The sequence below is a fragment of the Fusarium venenatum genome, assembly GCF_020744135.1.
Source record: "Fusarium venenatum strain MPI-CAGE-CH-0201 chromosome Unknown EDB82scaffold_1, whole genome shotgun sequence".
NCBI lineage: Eukaryota > Fungi > Ascomycota > Sordariomycetes > Hypocreales > Nectriaceae > Fusarium > Fusarium venenatum.
Genome location: NW_027072129.1, coordinates 7408258 through 7425559, shown reverse-complemented (window position 1 = coordinate 7425559; position 17302 = coordinate 7408258). Strand labels below are relative to the sequence as shown.

The following is a 17302-nucleotide window of genomic DNA, read 5'->3' as shown; positions in this document are numbered from 1 at the left end:
AGGAAAAACCTGGGGTTCATCTATTGGTAATGGTAGTCGTACACGCGAGCAAAAAAAAAAAAAAAAAAAAAAAAAAAAAAGTAAAGAAAAGGAAAGTGAAAAAAAACGTCAACTCTGTATATTACACAACAACATTAGTCGAGTAAGTGCAACCCGGCTAAAACGGCATCTTCAAGACCCGCCTGACCTTGCTTCGGCCGACGCCGTTGGCAGGAACAAGGCCGATCTCTGCTTAGAAAATATCATTCTGAGGGACTTGACCCTCGATTAAAAATGGATCTGGATCCTTTTGTTGAGAGATAATTCGGCCATTGAGTTTCTGTTACCATGCAACTGTAACACGCACACCACAATGCGGCCCTTTTCCTGTTTGTGGTGGTTTTAATATCAATCAAATCACCTTCTATCACTTCTTTTTAACCTTCGGTGTCCTATTTGAGACACCGGGAGATTATTTTGAGTTCTGGCCGGTTTCTTTTATGCTTCGTTATTAATCGTCGTTTCTTTTCTGCTGCCAAGATGCTTTATTATTTATTATCTGCTATTCCCATCATCCCGGCTCGGCGCTGTCGGGAGCCGCAGATGGGTGGCTCGGCACTGGCGTTCTAAGCCTAAACAGGGCAGAATTATGAAAAAATTCGATGCACGAGATAAAAGGTGGAACCGACTCTGTGGAGTCCTTCTCAACGACATCCACCTAATGCGGAAAGAAGTCGTGTGATGCTGATGTTGACAGAGAATTCAATCAAATTCACTCATTGACTCTTCGCTTCTGAACTCGCTTCACATGCTAAAGTCATGCCTATCAAACTTAAATTATTCTTTTCTTAATAAAGTCAACGCTAAAGAAAAGCTTATGTTTTATGCTGTTTTAATCATGTCAATCAATCCTACGCTATCTTGATCCCCTCGCATAAACAGGCCATGATTGCTTCTCAGTGACTACCTACCTCCGAGCAGCGTTCTTAAAAGTCTAGCCCGTTGTCGACCCCGCTTGTCTTTTCAACACCTACCCTTGGACCCTGCGGCACTTACGTACAGACTACTGTGTACTCAGCTCATGTCAACTTACTACTAGCTTGCCATGCATGCAAGACGCCCGCCATCCACACCTGAGGCGTGTTTTGATGCTGAATGCTTACTCGTCCGCATCCAGCAATTGATCGTGTGCTCGCTCTCAATGCTCACTGAAAGATTACCTAGTGCTAGGCTTTGCATATCATCTTAAACAGCCAACATCTCAATTCTCAGCCCGTTTCAAGGATATCACCAAACTCACACCCCTCTTCTTCCTCTTCATCTTGCCTGGCCTTCCCCATCCCATAATAACCATAACAAATATGCATACTAACTAAGTTGGTGGATAATACTCCAGCACCCCCAATCCCCTCTCCCCTCCACATTCTATCCTCCTGACACTCTTGCAGCTGGGGTTAATCATCTCTGATTTGCGCTTCATGTTATCTCGACCGAAACTTCAATCCTAACTACCAGCCCCTCCATTCTTCTCAGTGTCGTTGTTGGTCCAGGGCAAGCCCCCTCCTTTCACCTCTGCTTTCCGAGAAATCAAGACATACTCTGGCGCCAAAACAGTGCTTGTCGTCCCTCTCTCTTTCTCTTTCAGCATACAGGTTCTTGTTGTTATCAATCACTATTCTTGTCTTCAACTTTTCTCAATGCATAAATACTACTATCATGTTAAGTTACTAAGCTGACCGAGTGCGACTAAATTACTGCGGGTAATAGACACCCTCGCTTCAAGTCCACAAAGATGTGTTTGCATTGCCCCAAGACCGTCAAGGGCATCTCAGCGCTCGCAGTTCCCGCCTCTTCTTCCTCTTTCATCACAACTGCAAAGTCGAGTCAATGGGGTGTTTTTTTTTCTTCTTCTTTTCATTTTGCTGTCTCCAATTCCATAATACACTACTCGTGTTTATATGGCTCAGGGTCCAAGGAGTGTCGGGACATAGGGTCATGCGAGGAGGCTCCAGTTTCTTTTATGGCGGAAAACTTGAAGCATCCCGCGTTCAGTCTGTTCGCCGCATGGCATCTCCCCTTCCGCATTAGCACATCTGCGCCGAATGCTGCTCGTGTGCGACGCAGCCATCCTCAGTGCAACTTGACTCAGTCTCCGCTCAAACGCCACGCTGCATTTCATAGATACAAAGAAAAATCGAGACGGGGAAGAAATCAATAAAAAAGAATGCTTCAAAACAGCTCCCTCCATAGAGTGGCCAGGTAGTTTTCTGGGTTCGCCCAACTACGGGTTAATGTTATTTCCCGATCGGTCTTGGTGTTGCTTCCTCGTCTTCACCGCAATCACCATCTCTCGCAACGACCGGGGGGCGGGGCGTTGCATCTACGCTGCCAGTTCCATCCTTGTCGGTTTTGGGTGTAATATCCTCAACTTTCGTCTCTGAATCAGGAGGTGTACGTGCTGTAGTTTCGGTGACAATTTCACCATCCAGGATTCCCGTTTCCATCTCCTTCGACGGTGTCGTCACAACTTGGGTTACAGCTTCAGGCGTGCTCTCTGAGCCCACCGTCAAGCTGTCGTGACTGTTCGCTCGCATCATCTCTATGCCGAGCTTGGAGCTGGGTAGACTGGCTTTACTCAGCATCTGCTGGCTATTGCGGCCATGATGTTCATGATGTTTCTCTCTGCCACCTCCCAGCTCTTCATCCTCGTCATCAGCCGATTCAGTGCCTTCCAACATTCTTTGTTCAGAGCCTTCACGCTTCACTTTCACCTTGTCATTGCCTCGGGGGCGGTGTTCCATCTGGGCTGGGGCGGACTGCTGGGCCACAAGTTGAGGAATCGTCTTTTTTGTAGGCTCATGGGCATCGTTATTTTCAGTAATATTCAAGCCCCCTTCGTCCCATTCGTTTGTGCCCTTGCGGCTTACGACGACCGGTAACTCTTCGGTCGTCACTGACTCCGAATCACCAAACAAAGACGACGTAATCGAATCTTCGCGGCTGGACATCATCGCGGCTCCCAAGCGGCCAGCAAAAATGGACGAGCCCGATGTAGGGCTATCTTCAAGGCGAGAATTAGCCTTGCGAATTCCCAATGGAACCGGCCGTGGCATACCCGATGGGTGCCCTGGTGATTCAGGTCGCCATCGACACAGGCCTTGCAGGACTTCAGTGAGCTTGGAGGAACTGATTGGCTTCTCGATCAGCGAGTCGAAGTAATGTGGTGCTTGGAGCTCCTTCAGGTAAGCCGTGATCGCCACGATGGGCGTGTGAGAATTGGCATTCTTGGTCTCGCGGATCATCCGTGCTACGTCAGCGCCGTTGATCTGAGGAAGCTGATATTCAAGGAAAATGACATCAAACTTGATTTCACTCATTGAATACCGAACAGCTTCCGATCCATTCGGCACAGAAATAGTTCGACATCTCAACTTCTCGAGCAGTTTTTCCATGACCATACGAGATACTGGGTGATCCTCACATATCAGCACGTCCAATGGTCGGAAAGTAGGTCCTTCATCAAAAGCAATCTGTGAAAGTCGTCTTGAGCTCTGCCTGCGCCTCTGCACTCGGAGAAGGGCGTTATGCTTCTCGCCTTCATTATCTGACGAAGATGGAGACATATCAAAGACTTGACTTCTCCTGTTCCGATGATGATGCATTATGTCAGAAGCAACAGGGCTGCCATCTTGAGACTGTGAACCCACAGTGAGCGACCTTGAACGTCCTGCGGATGAATTGCTCGACTGTCTTGGAGTCGATATAGTCTTCTGAGGCGACAAAGACAATGGAGGTGGGGCTGCGCTGCGAGTCTGCACAGGAGACGATGCCGCGACTGTGGTGGCGGCCTTTTGTAGGCTCGGCGGCACCTTGGGTATCTCAAATGCTGAACTTGGCTGCAGAGTCGCAGCGGTTGATTGATGCGACAGGCTGGACGAGTTACTTGATGCCTTCCGTCGGCCTTCGGCTCCTTGCCCCGCAACAAATGACACAAGTAGTGGCGACGAAGGCTGAGAGGCCCGGTTAGGGGATGCGCTCACATGACCAAAACCAGAGGGCGACTGTGCTCGGTTCGTCGCTTTAGCATTGGAAATAGTTCGAGAAACAGGGTTGGATAAGACAGGACTGCCTTCGAGAGATGGTCCCGGTGACACAACGCTGCTCACCGCTCCAGGGCTGGTGGAGGTTCCTTTGCTCTGCGCAGCCAGCGCCTCAGCTCTTAACTTTTGAATCACGTCCTTGTTAGCCTTCTCCAGCACAGGAAGGTTTTTGAACGAGAAGGAGCCAAAATCATCCATCGCGACGGGCTCGCTCAGACGTCTCGATTTCAGATCACGGACGTGAGGTGGGATGTGCAATGGCATGAGTTTCCGATTGATGGAATTGACCTGTGACCGAACCCGAGAAAGAGCATCGTGTGGTCGCTCGGCATATTCAGAACCCGCTGCCGAAGATTGAGGAGACGCTTGGTCTTCCATTTCCTCAGCAAACGACTGCAGGACGGCTCCTCTGGCATCGAAATATTCTGTGTCTTCAGGATTTTCGGGTTGTGGCACAAATTGAGCCTCGTCTTCCAAAAGTGTGTCCCAATTGACATCCTGAAACCAAGGGTGGCTGCGAATCTCGTCGCCTCCAGATGGGAACTTATCTTCCCGGTTGGAGCCCAGTCGCTGGTGAGGCTCCATGCACAGTAGCTTGTTGATCAAATCTTTAGCTTCCTCGGATATCGGTTCGCATTCATTCTCATCTGGCCATTGTATCTTCCGTGCAAGAATATTCTCAAAAACATGCTCGGCCTCACCAGCGTGAAAGGGAGGGATTCCGTAGAGAAATTCGAAGAGGATGCAGCCAACAGACCACCAATCGCTTGTCTCATCTTGCTTGTCGCCCTTGATAGTTTCCGGAGCCAGATAGTCGGGTGTCCCTACAAAACGCCGGTTGGTGTCTTCAGGGTTGAACAGAGCCATTGGTGGAGGCATCATATTGGAGAGTGGTAAAGAGTTTCTGGCATGGCTATCCATACTCATCCTTGAGCCAACACTCATGGGCAGATCTGGTGAGCCCTGTGCAATCACTTCCTCATCTAGCGGTGACTTGATACTGTTGGCTTGAGATGCCGTCTCAGCGTCATTCAAGGAAAAGTTGGTGACCATGCGGGCCAGCGTCTCGCTACCGCCGCTGTCACTTCGGTGAGTGCCTGATATTCGGCGAGGTTCCTGACCAAGGCTGAAATAAGACGGTTGGGCTAAGCTGCCAACCTCTGGGGTCATTTGAGGTGTCTGGCTGGGAGACTGAGTATGGCCATGCAAATCGAGAGATGCTGATCTTGAAGATGCAATAGATGCAGATCGAGCAAAAGGACCTTGTTTGAGTAGGTCTGGTGTTCCGTCCGAGATCTCGCTGTTCAACGCGCGCTTCTGTCGGCCAACTAATCCCAGTCGCGAGAGACCAAAATCCGTGAGCTTCAAGTGACCCTTTTGATCAATAAGAAGGTTATCTGGTTTCAAGTCGCGATGGATAATGCCGCGACTATGAAGGTGCTCGACACCCAAGACGACCTCGCCAAGATACTTCTTTACCCATTCCTCGGGAAGCCCTCCAAGAACCTTGATCAGAGACGCGCAGTCACCGCCGTTAAGATACTCCATCACAAGATAGAGGTAGTCTTTGCTTGAGAACGTCCAGTAAAGCTTGGCGACAAAATCACTTTCTCCTTGCCACATCATGATGGCACGCTCCGCCTTGACGTTGCCAACTTGGTTCTTGGCCACCATGTCAGCTTTCTTAAGGACTTTGATTGCAAAGTATTCTCCTGTGGACTTTTTCTTTGATAAATATACACTACCGAAAGCACCCTTGCTGATAGGCTTAATGATCTCGAAATCTTTGATCGATGGCTGGGTCGGCCGTTGTTGTGGAGGAGCTTGGTTGGCGCCCAGGCGAGGGGATGGTGGCGGCTTCATGACAAAGTCAGATATGGCTGCCGACGACTGTCTACGATGGTGTCTGTGGCTGTGGGTAGCAGGAGAGCTAAAATCACTACCAGGAAGCATGGGCGATGCTTCTGGGGACACCAGACCCTCCTGGGACAGTGGGAACCCTCTGGCTTTGATCCGTAAAGGGGAAGATGGTTGCCCAGGGCGGGAAGGCGACTCCTGACGGTGAGGGGACGAAGTACCGGGCAAGATGAGACTTCTTCGGTGACGTCTCCTTGTACTAGCAGCACGCCGAAGATCGCCAAATTCTGAGATGGGCGACTCAGTCCTGGGGGCATTGCGAGACGTAACTGAAGACGACCTAAAGCTGCCTTCGCTATCCAGGAAATCCCCTTCCATGTAGATGGAGTCTCTACGGGTATCACGAGCTTGAAATCCCAGATTGCTCTGCCCACCAAAATGCGATCGAGGTGTTGGGCACTCCTTTGGACTGCTAGATCTAGTAGAAGCCACAAAGGAGGTTGGTCGAGATCGATCCCGGTTTTCGGACAGACTCATTTGACGAAGAGCCGTGGCCAACACGGATGGACTGTTGAGGGGTCCCGCCAAGCTTTCGCTATCCCGTTGTTCGAATTGCTGAGGCTCGGGCGCCAACGGTTCTGCAGGAATATCTTCATCTGCTTCCACAGCCTCGTCGCATGAATCGCACTGCTCGTATTCAGAGTTCAGTCTTCCTTCTTCAGTTGAGTCGGTCAGCTCGCCATTGGCTATGCGAGCTGCCTTCCTCAACGCCTCGTCAATGCAGTCCTGAACAAGGCATGCGAGCTCGATACGGATACGCTCAGCATATTCAATAATCTTCCTGTGGCGAAAAACGGCGTCGACTTTGGTTCTGGCAACCTTTTCTGTATCAGCACACAGTAGAGCCAAGCCTTGTTCTTGTTCAAGTGTGTTTGTGCTTGGCGACTGCCATTGTAGAACCTGTGATATGCGTGATTCAGACTGCGGCGATTGCGTTCTAAATTCGCCATTGTTTTGTTGTGTTGTGGACTCCTTTATGGCAGGTGTGCTGACCTCAATGGCAGTGTCACAAAGATCCATCAGTAACTCTACGATTCGAGCTTGCGGTCGACGAATAGCGAACGAGCGTGCCCTAGTATGCCCAAATCCTCCAGAGCGTTCCCGAGATCGGGGTAGTGAGCTACCAGGAGATGACTGTGTTGACGGCGGTGGTCCAATTGGCAAGCCTTTGTACTCAGCAACGGGTACAGGGGTTTGATCACCGGCTAGAGACCGGCTCTTACGGGCCTCCAGGGCATCGAGGACCTTGACGATCGAATGTCGATGTTCAGTCAGGTTTTCTTGGGCCATCTGGACGTCCATCTCAGCCCGATGTTCTTGAAGACATAAATCAGTGTGTTTCTCAAACCACCAGCGAGGAATTTGGCGTTCGCAAATCCGGCAGAGGACAGGCGGTGGAGGTTCTAATTGTTCAGGATCGTCGAGCCCGCTCTCGGCGAGTTGGGTCAAATAACTCGCCAAAACTTCAGCACCTGAGCCTAGCGAATCGACAATAACGTTGGGTAGGTCGATCTTGATCTCTCGTGGAGCAACCCAGGGACGGATCATCCACATTGTCTGCGAAGAAGATCAGCACTGCAGATAAAGGTAATGTTCAAAAATCTTACATGGCTCTCACCACCCGAAACACTATCATAGACCATAATTCCCTGAGCTTCGAGGTCCACGACATGGAACGGCTGGTCTTCGGGATCATGTTCAAGGTCGTCAATAGGTAATAGCTTCGAAAGGGGTCCCAGTTGGACTGTAAATCGTACTCGATGACTTCGAGAGTCATCCTTCTTCATAGATTCGACAGCTTCGAAAAAGACGTTCTTGTTGTCGCTGACTATCAATTCTGAGATATGTGCGCCATTGACAGTCTCAAACTGAGTGCCCACGACGTCGGTCCAGGAAGGGCTGACCCATTTAATAGTTCCATCGAAATTGAGGTCGACGATTGTATTGAGAGTCTGTTCCGCGGCTTCGCGAAGCTCCTCACGTTCTTCCCTAATGTCCTGACTCAAGGACCTCTCCATGGCAGTTGTTTGTTGTGCCCTCAAAGAGGCAACTGCTGGGGGCGCCAATGTGGCGCCGGACGGAGAGTCCATGAGTATCTCGAAGGTAGAAACCACTCAGACCAGAGACGGGTGAAGTAAATCGATGTTTCGTAGATATCGTCGAATCGTGGTATAATGGGCCGGTGCCGGGGGTTAGAGTAGTTGCGGACTCTAGCAGAAGCACAAGTGGGGAGACTCGGGGTCTGGCAAGGGCGCCAGAACTATAAACCCGCGAGACTCGGAGACATGACTGAGGGTTCGACAGCGAGGAGGATCTCTGGCTGACGCTGTGCAAGTCTTGGGTGTAGGCTGTGAACAGGAGTCGGGATCAGACGGCCCTGAAGCCTCGAAGCCCAAAGTCGACTTGTACGAGCGAGATTTGAGGTGCAGCCGAGAGAACAAGCCAACCGTGATGGTACCGGACCGTGCCTTGACCGTGACCGTAGGTACCTGCTTGGTCTAGTCGATGCGAGGCGAGACGAGACGATGCGAGGTGAGGTAAGGTGAGGGTTGGAGAGTCGAATTGATGGTACAGTCGATGGATCTTGTTCTTCCCCTTGTCCTTGAAATTGGTAGAACAGGGCGCAGGAATCGCTGTTAAGGGAAGAAAGACAACGTTTGGCCCAGGTGAGCCATGGCGCCTTGGGGCCATCGTGAAGGCGCGTTCTTCTCATGATACAATAAGCGGGGGAAGGCACTGCTTGACCAATCACCGCCCACCATCTCCGGGAATCAAGCTCCTAGCCCTGCTAAGCTGCAGCATTGCGGGTATGGATATCTTTTTTTTTCTTTCATCTTACAGCGCTCTGCGTCTAGGGAGAGCCTAGAGGGTCCCCATGGTACGGAAGCTACATGCGGGCGGGCAGCCACCTAACTTACCTAGAGCGCGGGCACAGTTGGTGCCCGCTTTCCCATGCCCGTCTCTACTAAGGTACTCTACCTAATCCAATACGCCTGGTTGTTCCTGAACCCTGTTGATATCGGCCGAGTAAATAGGTGTTTTGCTTCTTCTTCTTCTTCTTCTTCTTCTTCTTCTTTTTCGTCTCCTTCGTTCTATTATCCATACTGAATCGATCCATTATCGTTCGCTATGTTCGCCAAAACTCGAATTATGCACGACGCGAGTGATTTTCTATTGTCCCATGTTTCAGCCAAAGATCCATGGGATGGAACCATGTTCACGTCACTCGGAGCCCCTCTCTGCGCACCTATGTTACCTGAGTAGCGTACCTGAGGGGTGGAGGAAAAGAATGCGCAATGCTCTTGTGAAAAGAAACGACTCGGTATCAACTATACCCTTGTATATATTTCTCTTGAAAAGACATGAGTCATTGTACGGAAGTTGACTTTTTGTTGTTTCTGAGAAAGACGAGACATTTCTGCTCTGAATTCCTGGTGTCCTCAAAACTAGATCTGATACCTATATAGATAGATACCTTGCTTTATGGGTAAGTAAGTAGCTTAGTAGTAGGTAGGTATGTGGGTAGGTATGTGGGTAGGTGACAACGGCAGCCAGGATGATGAAAGGGTGGAGGATTGGTTGGTTTGGCTTCCGAGCTGTTATCAGTCTTTGTGAATAGGCTCTTCTCTAGTTTCGTTTTCCATGGATTGTCGTCTCACCCTAGATGTATCAATGGCCCCCCTTCCCGCTCATACTCTTACTTTTATTACTTTCTCATCCAAGCTTGTATGCCATGTTAGAGAACAAGGCGACGTAGATGAGACCCATGTGTGACTGAGAAAAGGTGTTGATCCCCTCCCCCACGTGCCATGGGTAAAAACTGGTAGACTGAGTTGCTTGATTGTCCTGTCTGTACAGTGACTTGGAATCTAGAGGTAGATCGAGATTCTATTCCCGACCCATCCTTTGCCTTTAGTAGAGGTAACCGAATGCCTTTGACAGTGTGTACTATTAAAAGTGGAAGGGTTGAAAAGGGAAAACTCCCTTCGTCAGGTGCCTCTCTGGGGCTGCAGCACAAACACTAGACTAGAGAGTGTACTGTAGAACTGATGATCTCAGCCTGCTGTGGTCGCATCCCCAAATTCCTTTAACCAATCGATGTATTTTGATACACGAGACGCAACTGTCTCACCCGGCCTGGAGGGGAGGGGGGGGGGGGGGGGGGGGGCGCAGACGGGGATGCAGGTGTAGAAAGGCGAATTTATTATTAATGTTACTTGCATCCTGTGCCTCGGTGATCAGATTGCCATTGGAAAGACCATGGAGGCTACAACACAGCGGGCGTCGCGGAAACGGGCCGGGTTCGATGAAGCATTGACAGGTTGTAGTGGGAAAGGGCAAAGCAAAGCACTTGGTTAAAAGTACACAGACAGACATAACTTATGCTGCTGTTTTGGCATTGCTCGCCAAGCCTTGGCTCTTGGTCTACGATTGTAGATACGACTTTATTTTCACTATCATAGCCAAAACATGAATGAAATATCATCATTCCTACCTATCTACTAGTATATTGATCTTCAGTGACAACAGCGTTCCTCAAACCTGTACCAGGCTGTATCTACCTTGCTGGGTAGGTAGTTGGTGCACTGTCTCTCGCATTGTGTGGTCCCTATTTGCATGTCTAGTGTCGCGATGAATTATGGTGTCAAATTTATCGCTTGGTCACAATTACCCATCCATCCATCCGTTCATGGCTGTCTGTGTCCATGGGGAACAGCATGATGAATAGCATAGATCACATTCGCTTACTACATTAGTAATATGTTTACTCTATGCATCCGCTAGGGCTTGGCTGTTTTGCTTTGCTTCCGTGTCTAAACGAGTCACGTTGTTGTTGCTGATGTTACTATTCGCTCTGTTTTGACCTCAACCTGAGCTCCAGGGCAACAGCCTCATCTCACTCTGCCTTGTGCATGGGACCAACAATACGATTCACTGCAGTAGTGACATGATCTTTGTACAGGTTGTACCACGAATTAAGTTGGCTCCCTAGGTAGGTAGTACTGTAGCTTGTTAGTGAAGTGCGACCCTATAAGCTCGTTCATTAGGCCCTGGCCAGGGGTGGTGTACATACCGACCGCTTCACTCGACGCCATGACTGACGAATGTTTTTCTCTTTTGGGGGCTGCAGAAATATGTTTCTTGCATTCGCATCAACTGCCGGTATCTGGCTCTCTCCTTCTAAGCACATGTTTTCATTTGGCACACCTTACAGCCGGTACCCACCCATATACTTGGACGCCCGCAATAGATAATCAGGGACAAAGATATCACGACACACGGGGTGGCATCGTTTAGGATGCCCACTTCAAAAGTGAAGCCTTTAGGCCACCGCTATATATCTCGGAAGTTCAGGCTTACACTGCTCTGCTGTCCTACACAAACCTTCCATACAGCCACTTTCCATGCTTGAGTGATTGTGCGATCGCCCTCGCTAAAACTGATCGGCTGTTGACCTCAGCCAATATGACTATACAGTAGGCTCATGTTTGAAAACGTCTCTGGCCATGACGGTCATTCGCGCCAGTACCACTGTTATCTGAAGCAAATGGATGACGGAATCCTGGGGCCTTGTTTGTCGTTGACTTATTTAAATATGCTAGGTGTTTCACTTTTTGTCTTTTGAATATGAGGATTTGATGACAACGCAAGTAGCATCCATCGTCAAGAGTGTCTCAGCTTCAATTTGTTCTAGTCATGGTCTCAAGCCTTCTCGTTAGCACGCATGCTGTAGCAACGCTCAAACACAGATGGGTGTCTCCATAAATAGCCGAGAAATTCTCTATTCTTTGTCATGTAATAACATTGCCAATCGACTACTTATAGATATTATTTCCAGCATGTTGGATGGAGGGTATGAGCCGGTTGATAAGACAGGACATAAAAAGACAAATTAGTAGAGAATCTATATGTAGAGGTAAATTTATCTATCTTTTATCTTCAGTTAGTATGTATATGCTATATGACAGTGATAGATGTAACTGTTCAAAAGCCAATGCCCGAGTGACAGCGGATATACTCGAGACCCGAACGACCGCATCGGGATTCGGTTAGGGGAGTCTAGGCGGAGAATATGGGGCCGTCCACTCAAATCATCAAAGTTGGTTCTCATTTCTCAGTTTACGGACATGAGCACTACAGGTCAAGAATTTGAATTCAACACTTAGGGTACCTGTTTAGAGCATGAGAAAATACATATTGACTCTCTTCTAATTGTCTAATTTATGAGACCTATTGTCTTTTTTCTTTTCCTTCCGACTTTGTCAAATCCATGGTAGCTGATATACGAAGTACTTTGGACTGTAAGTGTTCAGTGGTTGTGACCCAACGATTCATCATTCCGAACCACTGCAGCTTCAGCTCACTTAGGTATCGTGGTATCTTACTTATCACATTAGGAGTTTCCGTCACAATAGCACAATATGTAAAGAAAGTACCTTATACCTAGCAGGTAGATCGAGTGACACGATTCGGCCGTAACGACTCATACATAGTCATCCCAAGTCCTGACTAATCCATTGATGATTTGAGTTGCCCCGGTTCTAGAATCGCGCCCTTCAGACATTCCCGTCTTACGAAGCAACCAGCCTCCGGCTTGTCCCTACAATTATCTCAAATCATCACCTCCAGCAAACTAACTACCTACCTACCCATACCTAGACCAGCGGCTGTGCACTGCGCTGCGCTAGTTTGGCGCGTCCTAATCATCGGGCCCTGCACAAATTATCTGGTCCGAATTACCTACGAGGAAAGTGACGACACTCGCAGTGCTTCTAAGAGCGGCACGCTATTAGCTTCTTGACTTGACTTTTTCATCATCGTTCTGCATCTTTACACTTTCATCCGTCAGGAAGGCCTCATAACTGCCGGCCTATCTTGTGCCCAGTCATCGTAACACTGATACAGATAGGTGTACGGCAGACAGGCGCCCAGTCAGTCATGTCTGTCTTTAACAACCACCTTGCGGGCGCAACTGAGCGCTCTTTCTCGTCATCGCTATCACCGGACCGAATCATCGCAAGCTCAGAGGATGATAACACAGCAGCCCTCGACCCCGAAATCTACAAGAGTCTGACCGACAAGAGAACAACGCGTGGTATGGATCCAGACCTGGACTTGAACATCCCCCGTTCAAAATGCTAACCCGCAGTATCAGATGGAAACCCACCCAAGAAGCGAGGTCCCAAACCCAATAGCAAACCTGCTTTGACTCGTCGTCAAGAATTGAATCGTCAGGCCCAGCGGTACGTCGTCTCGAATGAAGCAAGACCTTACTTCTGACATGATATCTTGACTACCAGAACACACCGAGAGAGAAAAGAGCTCTACATCAAGGCCCTGGAAGATGAAGTTCTCCGCCTCAAGGAGGTTTTCAGCAATGTTTCCTTGGATAGGGAGAGACTGGCTGATGAGAACAAACGCTTGCGGGACACCTTGGCACAAGCTGGGCTTCAACACAGCAGCCCACATGTGGCGGGCAGTGCCACCAGTCGAGGCTTCGACTCTAACAACACGGGATCCTCTCCTTTAACTTCACAATCCACCGCTCCGTCGGTTGGCTCACCTATGCACCTTCCTCCTGCCGTAAACCAAGGCTTCATGCCCGGTCAGCAACAGCATGGCGTGCCTCAGCCTCTTTACCGTGGAAATCCCGAACTGGAGCAAGCAGGCATTGACTTCGTTTTAACGTACGATAACTCCCACTCGAAAAATACCCAGTGATGCTTCTGTGCGACATGTTGTGAATGGCCTGTGCCATGGTGAGCATTGGCAAGGCACTTTATCGATCAAGCCGGCTAACAGACTTTAACTGCGTGTAGTCTTGAGCGGCCTTGCATGACACATATTCAGTTTATGGTCGAGAGAGCCTCTGAACCCGAGGGCGAGCCTTGTGGGCACGCGCTCATGGCATCCTGCCCACCTGATCCATCCCCTGAATCGCGGCCAGGCTTACCCTTTGGTAAAGCACATATTCCTCTGGATGGCGAACCCAGCCAGAAAACATGGGAAGTCCCCAAGGCAGATTTGGCCACCCTCTTAGATCTCAGTAAGAGCATCGACCTTGACGGCGAGGTAACTCCCATCATGTCATGGGGTATTCTCATGTCGCACCCAAGAGCGAATGAGCTTGAGGCGGCAGACTTTCGAAAGTTGAGCGAAGACCTCGTTCGCAAAGTGAGATGCTATGGGTAAGTGATACTGCCTGCACCATGTTACCAGTATTAACGTGTAGAAGCTTCGGTGCTGTAATGGAGGAGTTCGAGGTGCGCGATGCCATTGATAATGTATTCAGTGGTAAAGATGGTATGATGTATGAGTGAATGAAGTTGCATGCGTGTAGAACGTTTGGAGTTGTATTGATTTCAGTTTTATTTGATTACTTGGGTAATATACTTAGAACTTTCCACTGTTATCGTGTTGCGACATATACACAGAATGTCATTTAACTTGATATGTTCACATACTACAAGTTCATGATGGTTCAGCGGCCCGAGTATGTACCAAGTAGATTACCCTAGGCCATCAATCTTATCTGTGGCTGAGTGGCTGAAAGCGCACAATCAACTACGCGGGGCTTGGTTTTTTTTCACGGCCCACTCCACCCCCACCACAAATTCATCGTGTATGTCCAAATTCTAGCATCGCCTGTGAAGCGAGAGGTTGATTGACGCATCCCCCGCCTCCGATCCCGACGCCGAATACCTTTGATTTCTTCCCAAGCGCAATCGAACGCGCATAGAAATCATATAGATCATTGAAAATGACGGATTCCCTCGACTATATCAAGATCTGCGAGAGCTGCCCCGCCGGTGACGGCTGGGGTCCCTCAGTCACCTCAGAGACTACTCTCAACGGCGTGCCCTATGCGCCCTTCTCCAAGGGAGACAAGCTGGGACGCATGGCCGACTGGACCGCTGAGGGCAAAGACAGAGATCGTGGTGGACGGGCACAGTTCAACAGAAACTTCCGAGGTAAGCTACGCTATATTATCTTTTTCTTCTGTTCCCAAGAAGGAAAGACCTTTTGTCATGTCTTTGGTGGACTCTTGGCTTACTTGAATTTCCTACACAGACCAACAAGTCTACGGCTCCAGTCACGCTGTCACCTTCAACGCACCTCCCGCCGAGGACGAGTCTACCTTCTCCGTCGTTAGCAACGTACGAGATTCGACAAAGTCAAGATACGGTCGCGGCGCCGTCTTCACTCGTGGCCGTGGCCAGCGTGGAGGCCAGGCTGGTGCCCGAGGCGGACGAACCACACTCCAGAGGGGCGGTGCCAACGCGGCTGGCCGACAAGGCTACGACCGAGGTGGCCGCAATAACGCTGGTCGTGGAGGTCGTCGTTTCGGCTGGAAGGATTATGACAAGCCTGCTCGCAACCGTGATGCCAGTATCAACGTCAAGGCTGAGTGGAAGTTGCTCGAGGAGATCGACTTTAACCGCCTGGCTAAGCTGAACCTCGACACCGACGAGGGTGAGGATATCGACGACTACGGTTTCCTGTACCACTACGACCGCTCTTACGACAAGCAGCCCGTCAAGGGTGCCGAGAAGAAGCTCACCCCCATCGACCGCGCTGCATACAATGTCACCACCTCATCCGATCCCGTCATCCAGGAGCTTGCCGAGAAGGATGAGGCCACCATCTTCGCTACCGACAGCATTCTCTCCATGCTCATGTGCTCCCCTCGATCCGTTTACCCCTGGGATATTGTCATCTCTCGACAGGGCAACAAGATCTTCCTCGACAAGCGTGATAACGCCGCTCTTGACATGGTCACAGTCAACGAGAACGCCGCCGATGCCCCTCTCGATGCCGCAGATGGCAGCAAGGACACCATCAACCAGCCCAACGCCCTCGCCGAGGAGGCTACATACATCAACCACAACTTCACCAACCAGGTCGTTGTTGAGAACGACTCCTCAAAGGTCAACATGGCCCACGGCAACCCCTTCTACAACTCCTCTGAGGACACCGACCCCCCTGCCAGCAAGGCCTACAAGTACCGACGTTTCGATCTGTCCACCAACGAGGAGGAGCCCGTTCACCTCATTGTTCGCACAGAAGTTGACGCTGTCCAAAAGAACGCTATCAGCGGCGAGGACCAGCACATCAGCATCCACGCCCTCAACGAGTTCGACAGCAAGGCTCAGGGAAGCGGTGGCGCTCTTGACTGGCGAAGCAAACTCGTCACTCAGCGCGGTGCCGTTGTTGCTACCGAGATGAAGAACAACAGCTGCAAGCTCGCCCGATGGACAGTACAGAGCATCCTCGCTAGCGCTGACGTCATGAAGCTTGGGTGAGTCCCTTTGCAGGCAACGTATAATTGTTCTAGCTAACCTATTTTCACAGTTTCGTTTCTCGTGTGACCCCTCGTTCCAACGACAAGCACGTCGTATTGGGCGTTATCGGCTGGAAGCCCCGTGACTTCGCCAACCAGATGAACTTGTCCCTTAACAACGGTTGGGGTATTGTTCGCACTATTGCCGACATGATCCTCAGCAGCGGCAGCCAGGACTCCAAGTTCGTCCTTGTTAAGGACCCCAACAAGTCCATTCTTCGGTTGTACGAGGTGCCCACCGGCAGCTTCGATGATGATGACGAGGAGGAGGTTGAGGAGCCACAGGGCGAGGAGGAGCAATAAATTAGATAGACTCGAAGACAAGCATTTCACGTTGTGCATATTTGGTAGTTTCAAGACCAGGGGTTGCGGGACAAGAGGAACGAGAGTTGCAGGTAGTCCCATGCTCTAATGATTTGAAGCAGTGGATGCAATCTCTATCGGATCCTGTTTTTTCAAGGGTACTGTACTTAGTTGCAGTTGCGGTCTGGAATAAAAAGAAGACTTGGTTTATTTGGTCACTGTGTGTTACCTTTGAGTCTCGTTACAAAAGCAGACAATTCGCTGGTGTTAATTTCGTGACGGCCCTGGATTTGACTTAAGCTTTATATTCATACAGGAAAGACGTAATCGTTGCTATTTAGTAGAGGTTAAGGTAAGACATATCTCACTTCTGGTAGAATTCAGCACCTGGTGCTGCCTCTCAGGGATACACGTGACTTTAATCCAGTATTCGGCCCATAAATGTCCGCTAACCAATCCTTCCCAACAAGCAGGTGGTGGGAAAGTTGGGTTATTGAGGTAAACAGTAGAGAAGCTGAATTCAGCTCGTATAACTGACCCGAAAATTATTTCCTCATGGTAGTCATGTGTCTACCATTGACAGTCCCTCATTTTGCGACCCTGACGCCAGTCAACAAACATCTTTGAAAGTCAACGTGGCGGGCGAGGAAGTGGCTTTTTC

At 49.8% G+C, this 17302-nt stretch overlaps 3 protein-coding genes across 3 annotated transcripts; 2 read left to right on the top strand and 1 right to left on the bottom strand.

Moving 5' to 3' along the window:
* Window positions 1-2235: 2235 nt before the first annotated feature.
* EDB82DRAFT_74346 (uncharacterized protein) lies at window positions 2236-8171 on the bottom strand. Its single transcript, XM_025729612.2, has 2 exons — window positions 7604-8171; window positions 2236-7553 (listed from the first exon to the last, which is right to left on the bottom strand). The coding sequence occupies exons 1-2, from the start codon at window positions 8084-8086 to the stop codon at window positions 2274-2276; spliced, it is 5763 nt and encodes a 1920-aa protein (XP_025588819.1). The 5' UTR covers window positions 8087-8171; the 3' UTR covers window positions 2236-2273.
* Window positions 8172-12522: 4351 nt separating this feature from the next.
* Window positions 12523-14578, top strand: EDB82DRAFT_73777 (uncharacterized protein). The gene is made up of 5 exons (XM_065610041.1): window positions 12523-13092; window positions 13153-13240; window positions 13298-13684; window positions 13817-14185; window positions 14233-14578. The coding sequence occupies exons 1-5, from the start codon at window positions 12936-12938 to the stop codon at window positions 14315-14317; spliced, it is 1086 nt and encodes a 361-aa protein (XP_065465749.1). The 5' UTR covers window positions 12523-12935; the 3' UTR covers window positions 14318-14578.
* Window positions 14544-16931, top strand: EDB82DRAFT_489401 (eukaryotic translation initiation factor 3 subunit D). Its single transcript, XM_025729615.2, has 3 exons — window positions 14544-14968; window positions 15069-16296; window positions 16350-16931. The coding sequence occupies exons 1-3, from the start codon at window positions 14758-14760 to the stop codon at window positions 16639-16641; spliced, it is 1731 nt and encodes a 576-aa protein (XP_025588822.1). The 5' UTR covers window positions 14544-14757; the 3' UTR covers window positions 16642-16931.
* The last annotated feature ends 371 nt before the right edge of the window (window positions 16932-17302 follow it).